We start from the raw sequence: 7,123 nt of genomic DNA on the forward strand, positions 1-7,123 counted from the left end.
GCAGGGCAGACGCAGCGGCGTGGCCGGCCCCAGAAACGGGACGGCTCCCACCCTCCTCACTAACTACCTGGACGTGAGTCTCTCCCTACGTGGGGGCTTGTCACCCCAACACGGCCCTGCACCCCGCAAGTCCCACCCACTGCACCCCACGGTGCATTTGCTGCCAAGGGCTCGGGTCTGCGTAAACCCCCTCTCCTGTCCGAGCCGCGACCCCAGTGATGCTGCCCAGTGCCGTGCCTCTTCCAGACCCAGTATTTCGGCGAGATCAGCATCGGTACCCCCACGCAGACCTTCAAGGTGGTCTTCGACACGGGCTCGGCCAACCTGTGGGTGCCGTCCTACAAGTGCTCCCCTCTCTACAGCGCCTGCAGTGAGTACGGGGGCATGTCCCTCCACCTGGAGGGCTGCTCAAAGTGGGCTGGGGGGGGGTTACCTTTGCACAGCAGGGTCTGCTGCTGTCCGGTCCCCTGGCACTGGGGCAGTTCATCATCCCACAGGTTCATGGGGAGCAGAGCCCCGTAGCCGGTCCTGCCGTCGCCACCTCCCTCGCGTTCTTTGATGCACCTTCTCCCTCTCCCCAGTTTCCCACAGCCGCTACGACTCCTCCAAGTCACGGACGTACATAGCCAACGGCACGGGCTTCGCTATCCGCTATGGAACGGGAAGCGTCAAAGGCTTCCTCAGCCAGGACATCGTCATGGTGAGTGCGTGCCCTGAATTCACAGACCTGGAGCCGCTGGCTCAGCAAGGAGACGCCCACGAGTGGTTCTGCTCCCCCATAAGAGCATCCCCAGTCACCCAAGAGTAAGGGGGCTCTTTGGGGGATTTAGCCCCCCAGCTCCCTGCAAGGACACTTGTGCCCTTCCCCAGGTATCAGACATCCCCATCATCCAGGTCTTTGCTGAGGCGACGGCGCTGCCTGCCTTCCCCTTCATCTTTGCCAGGTTTGACGGGGTGCTGGGGATGGGCTACCCCAGCCAGGCCATCGACGGCATCACCCCCGTCTTCGACCGGATCCTCTCCCAGCAGATCCTCAAGGAGGATGTGTTTTCCGTCTACTACAGCCGGTGGGTCTTGTGGGGAGCAGGCGCCGGGACTGGGGAGGTGTTTGTTTTGCAGGGCATGGGCATTGCAACCCCGGCGGTGCTGGGTTTGCAGCTCAGGACTGGGAAAGAGCCATGGCTGGGGCTGCAGGACCTTGGGTGGGGTGGGGGGCACAGGCACGTGGAGGATGCCTGGAGGAGCTGGGGTGGAATGAGGCAGCACAAGAGGCAGAGCCAGGTGGATGCTTATCTGGATCTGCTGGGCAGGGAGTGCCTAGGCTGGGAGCGGCTGGGGCCCGCTCGTTTGTCACTGTCAGATTGCACAGTCACCAGCTCTGCTAGTGGGGCTGGAGCAATCACAGCCAGGAGAGGATTTAGCGTTTCATCTACTGGCAAAATTAAAAAAAAAAAAACCCAAACCAAAAATCTGTTGAAGAAAAACCTACACCAGCAGCCAAACCTCCTTTCATTTCTTGCTCCAAACTGTTGTGCCCCAGCATCCCTCCTCCCAGCAGCACCAAAACCCACAGGAGCAGCGGGAGGGCCCGTCCTGGCAGAGCAGGAACGCTGCCCCCCGGCCCCACCACTCCCCACTGGCCCCAGGTGCAGCAGCCTGGCAATGTGCGGTGACAAACAGCCCCACGAATGCATGCTTAAAGCAGGCATGGTAGCTCTTTACCTCAACTGAAGGTGGATCCATCAATAACGAACAAAGCCTAACGATGCTGGTTGCAACTGCAGCCTCGTCCAAGTGCCGCTTGGGTCCCCTCGGCACCCCGGGGACACAGCCGCCCTCGGACCACAGGCTTATGGAGCATCTCTCTCTTTGCAGAGCTTCGAAGTAAGAAGACGAAAAGCACGAGTGCTCTCGAGACAGCACCCACTAACAGTCACCCGCGCACCCTGGGGCCGGGCAGCAGACCCTGCTCCCGCTGCCAGCCCCAGGCGAGCCCTGCCCCGCGCTGGCAGCTGGACACTGGTCCATAGGAGCTCACACACTGCATCAGCCCCGCACCGGGCTCTGCCAGCACGCCTGCCCCGTGCAGGGGCCAGCACCGACCTGCTCGGAGACCTCAGCATGTGGCACCCCTCTCCTGCGGGCTCTTGCACCCTGTGCACTAACTCGGGGTTTCTTCTGCTCCGTCTTGCTCTCTGCCACTGCTAACCGGGTCAGCAGAGCCTCATGGCCGGGGCTGGTCCCTTCTCCCCATTTTTTCAGGGACAGCAGCCGAGGGGGAATCACTCCACTGTGTTTTGCACCCTAGGAACGCTCCTCTGAAACCTGGGGGGGAAATAATCCTTGGAGGCAGTGACCCAGCCTACTACACCGGGGACTTCCACTATCTGAACGTCAGCAAGAGCGGCTACTGGCAGATCAGCATGAAGGGGTGAGGCCAGGGATTGCCTCTGCACAGCACCGGCCGCATCCTGCAAACTTCCCTGGGTGTCCGAGGGTGGGCCTGGGAAAAGCTTGCTGGGTGCTGGGGAAGGTGGTCCACGGAGGCATGTGTTCACTCGGTCTCGCTGGCGGATGCCTTCCCCTCTGGAGGGGAGCGGGGTCGGTTCCTCCAGCACAGAGTTGCATCTCCATGCTCAGCAAGGAGCCAGGATCAGAGCTGGGGAATGCAGAGGGGGTGGCACTGTGGGCTGATTCAACTTGGAAGCCGCAGTGGAAGAATTTAACCCCCTTTAGTCCTGCAGAAGGAGTGTGAGGCACTGAAACAATTCTGCTTTGTTTAATGTAAAAAAATAAAAACCACACGTGATGAAGCTTAGCTTTCACATTCGAGAAGCTTGAAGGGAGGGTTCTGGTGCGCCTGGAGGGTCTGTACTCCAGAGGCACTAGGAGCAGCACATGCTCTGCTTGGCCAGTGTTCCCTGGACAAAGATGTGGCACACTCCCCCATGGGCACACGCAGCCCTGGGAGCCGAGCTGCAGCTAATGTGGGAGACTCAGGGTCACCCCTCTCCCCTCCCGCTCCAGCGTGTCTGTAGGGGCTGAAATCCTGTTCTGCAAGGAAGGCTGTTCAGTGGCTGTCGACGCGGGAGCATCCTCCATCCCCGGCCCAGCCGGCCCTGTCTCCGTGCTGATGAAAGCCATCGGGGCAGCCGAAATGGCCGAAGGAGAGGTGAGCAAACCCCCTCTGCCCCACTCTGTGTCCCTGCCCCTTCGCTGCCTGTACCCCAGCCCATCCCTACCCCAGCAAACAGGCTCAGCGCTGTCTCCTCCTCCTGCAGTACGTGGTGGACTGTGACCGAGTCCCTCAGCTGCCCAACATCTCTTTCCACCTGGGTGGGAAGGGCTATGCGCTCAGCGGCTCAGCCTACATCCTTCGGGTAAGCTGCATCCCTCCGTGTGGGGTGGGAGGGTGGCTCTCCCGGGGCTGGGTCCTTCTGCTGGGGAGAGAGGTGCATCTCGGGGTGCAGCTCTCCTGGAGCATCCTGCGCCCTCCTGGCTCCCCTAAAGCGGCAGAATGATGCTTCTTGTTTTTTCCCCGAACATTCCTGTTTGGCAGCGGTGTCCAGATGAGCCAGACCAACCCGTCGCTGCTTCCTTGGGTGGTTTTGGGGAGATTTGGGGTGAGCAGCCAAAAGCAGAGACAGGCAGGGATCCTCCTTCCCGGAGGAAGGAATGTTGAGGCCAAGCAGAGGGTGTTGAGCTGGGGATCAGAGCCCTTCCTCGGGCACGCTGCAGTAGAGATCTCCCTTCTGGCACCTCCATCACCACGTGGGTCTCCTCCTCTTTGCAGCAATCCCAGTATGGGGAGGACGTCTGCGTGGTGGCCTTCTCGGGGCTGGACATCCCACCCCCGGCTGGTCCCCTCTGGATCCTGGGCGCCAGCTTCATTGGGCACTACTACACCAAATTCGACCGGCGCAACAACCGCATCGGCTTTGCCACGGCCCGCTGACGTCCGGGAGGGGGCTTGGGGAGAGGGACGGGGGAACCAGCCTGGAGGCAAAAGTACCACCGAGAAGAAACGATTTGAAGTGCAAGAGAGAACAGCGTTTCCTTACAGCTCAGCCACCTCCTCTCTTTACTGAAGCAACTGCAAAACCTCGCCTTCTCCCACTCCAAAACCCCCGCTCTGCTTCCCGAGAATCTCTGCTGCAGGGGAGAACTGAGCCTTAAATGTATCTTCTAGTAAGCGTGTTCAGTCTGGAAATCAAAGCGGGATCCTGTGTCCGGAGTTGCACCTCCAGGGACTTTTAGGGTGATGTGCAATAGAGCACCTGGCATGCAGTGGATCGCTGCTGGCATGGAGGTGCTCGCAGGTTGCAGACATACTGAGGAGGGATGATCTGTTACGGTTTGTGTTATTCTTTGAATGGGAAAAAAATAATCTGGCTGTGTTTAATGATAGCTTTAGCTGGTGTTCACCCTACCCCTCTCCATGACTTTAATATTAAACGATCTCAGAGCAACAGGACACTGAGTGGATACTTATTCTTGCAGAGGGGAGAGATCAGACACTTTTATTAAGAGAACTGGACAACAAGTGTTCCTCTGCTAGGATTCACCACAGCAGACACTGCATTTATGTCCTTCCCTGTTTCAGAAGAGTGAAACACCCTCCCAGCTAGCGCCACAGCCTCTACATGCAGGCATATCAGGGTCTTTTCAAACAGCAAACAAGCCCTTTCTGCAGGATTCGAGCTGCTGTGTGGGCTACCCATGCCTCGACCTGCCTTCCCATGGGGGGCTCAGGACCACTGGTCGCACCCCTGGGGACAGAGGGACAGGGCAGTACATCTGCTTTGCTGCTCTTTAGGGAGGGGAAGGTGCCTGCAGGTCTGACTAAGGGTCACTGACTTTGTCCCACCAGGAAGGCAGCTCTTGCTGCCCCAGTGCCTGGATCTGTTTTCGTTGCCACGCTGGCTCAAGCTAACAACCAGAGGCTTGTCTCTGTCCTGGCCATGTGTGGAGATGCTCAGCAGGAGCGTGCTGGAGCTGCGAGCCCCGTGCCGGCTGGCCCGGCAGGAGGGGCAGACCAGTACTCCCAGCTGGAGGCCGACATTTCCAGTTCTGCGGGAGAGCTGCAGTGCTTCAAGTTACAGCCCAGCAGCTGCGAATCCAAGCTCTCCCCAATGCCAAGCAGTTTGCAACACGCTCTCGTCTCCAGTTCCACCAGCTCAGGTGCTGTGACTGCCGTGATCCACAGCCGAGCCCTGGGAAACGTGCCTGTACAGCAGAGCACAACGCTTGGGCTTCTGGAGCAGAGCCTGGAGCAAGCCACCATCTGAGTGCAATCACTCGCAGAAGCTTCTCATCCTCATTTCTGCCACCGGTGATGACTGCTGACGAATTCCCAGTGCTGCCCGAAGCACAGGCTGACATGAGCTGCCTGGCTGGCACGGCTGCAGGGATGTTCGGGAGAGCGATGCTCCTGCCAGCACCAACATGGCTGCTGCTTGCTGCGTGACCTTTCCAGACAGGTAGGCAGCAGCCTCCGCTCTGCTCGCCAGCCCTCCCTCCCAGCGCGGCACCTCGTCCCCTGCCCTGCCCCATGGAGCGGCAGCGCAGCCTTAAAGCAGAAAGGATGTGGCTAAGCGGATGTTTGTCCCTCCTGGGAGGGTCTGTGCAGCTGCGTAGCATTTAAACCTCTTAAAGTTGGGATGCACAACCCTGGGTCTCCAGGGACGGGAAATTCAAGGCACCCAACGATGTTACTTGTTTCTTGCCGTCGCCTTCTGCAGCACTGATCCATCACCTCCACCACCGGGGCGAGGAGAGCGGTAGCAACGGCTCTTCGGGGCCTGGGGGTGGAGGGAAGGGGCCCCAGCGGTCAGCGTATCTCGCTTTCATCCAGCGTTTCCTGAGCACACCCGGGCGCTCCAGGCAGCTGCTCATCAGCACAGGAAACCCCAGGGGCTGGGAAGCAGCGGCAGCACAGGCAGGGAGGGCACGGGAGGCAGGGAGGGCACGGGAGGGAGGGCAGCAGAGCTGCCCAGAGACCCTCGGCAAGGGGGGATCTGCACAGGTCAGCGCTGGAGCTACAGCCCGGCCTCTCCGCAACCTTCTGGCTGTACAGAGGTGCTGGCAAGCTTCTCCCTTTCCTTTCCTACCTCAGGGAAACTCTCCAGCTGGAAATAACTAAGCCTCCTCTGCCCTATTCTACACCGCAAAGGCTCTGGCCTGAGCTCTCCAGGCTTGAGCTCTGGAGAAGGCTCAAGTGGATCTGAGCTTGAAAAAGCACCAGGTGACTTAAGCCCCTATGATGGCTTCTGCCTATAGCCCCCAGCTGGAAAATGGTCAGGCTGGCCTAAAATAGGATGTTTTTGTGGATCCAGTCCTGTTCCTATTCAGCACAGCGGTTTCAAGCAACGGGAGGGGAAAAATGCCTGGGCTGCTTGCGGTGCTGCTCCTGGGCCCCTTAAGCCAGCCTATTAACACCTCTAATCGCCTGTGCCAGGGCAATTTCCTGGTGGCTGCTGCGCAGTCCCGGCTGGGAGGCACCGCTAACCCACAACTGCCCCGTATTAACGCTTGTGATTGTTACGGGCGAGCAATTAGGCCACACTCAGCCCAGCGAAGCAGTGGGAGCAATTATGACCATCCTATTAAAACGGACAGAGCTCGCTCTATATTTAGAAACACGGGGAACTGGCTGGTTTGTTTTTTTCCCTTTCCTTAAATGATTTTTCCCCAAGTCTCTGTGGTCCATTTAGCTGGTTTTCAGCCACAGCCAGCTGTAAACTTTGGAGGGGGCATTCTCCGCTCCGAGCCACGTGCAGTTGTTATTTCCTCTGATAATGAAGCCGGGCTGGAGCGGTGTCAGCGGTGGGGCTGTGCCAACGGGCGAGTCGTGCTCTATCTTGAACTATCAAACCTCTCTCCAGCCCACCCGTAAATCCCCTGCGGGGGTCGGCGCTTGGTGGGTGAGATGATAGCGGGGCTGGAGAGGCCAGTCCAGAGGGGCCACGTCCCTCCTGGAGCCCAGGATGCTGCCACCGCATCCTGGGGCACATCTCACGCGCGGCATCCCCATCCTTTTTATCCCAGACCCCAAAGGGGTTGGGGGGGCGTGCGGAGCCCCCCGGGATGCCTGAGGGGCTCCGGGGATGGGGAGGGAGAGGAG

At 59.4% G+C, this 7,123-nt stretch overlaps 1 protein-coding gene across 1 annotated transcript in view; it reads left to right on the plus strand.

The window, feature by feature from the left end:
• REN (renin) overlaps positions 1 to 3,955 on the plus strand; it is an 8,467-nt gene extending 4,512 nt beyond the window's left edge. The window contains exons 2-10 of the mRNA XM_009327445.1: positions 5 to 73; positions 247 to 370; positions 582 to 700; positions 871 to 1,067; positions 1,876 to 1,884; positions 2,309 to 2,431; positions 3,028 to 3,172; positions 3,282 to 3,380; positions 3,794 to 3,955. Coding sequence (XP_009325720.1) covers positions 5 to 73; positions 247 to 370; positions 582 to 700; positions 871 to 1,067; positions 1,876 to 1,884; positions 2,309 to 2,431; positions 3,028 to 3,172; positions 3,282 to 3,380; positions 3,794 to 3,955 — 1,047 coding nt within the window. The remainder of the gene's footprint in view (positions 1 to 4; positions 74 to 246; positions 371 to 581; positions 701 to 870; positions 1,068 to 1,875; positions 1,885 to 2,308; positions 2,432 to 3,027; positions 3,173 to 3,281; positions 3,381 to 3,793) is intronic.
• The last annotated feature ends 3,168 nt before the right edge of the window (positions 3,956 to 7,123 follow it).

The sequence above is a fragment of the Pygoscelis adeliae genome, unplaced genomic scaffold (genome assembly GCF_000699105.1).
Source record: "Pygoscelis adeliae isolate BGI_AS28 unplaced genomic scaffold, ASM69910v1 Scaffold197, whole genome shotgun sequence".
In the NCBI taxonomy this organism is placed as follows: Eukaryota; Metazoa; Chordata; class Aves; order Sphenisciformes; family Spheniscidae; genus Pygoscelis; species Pygoscelis adeliae.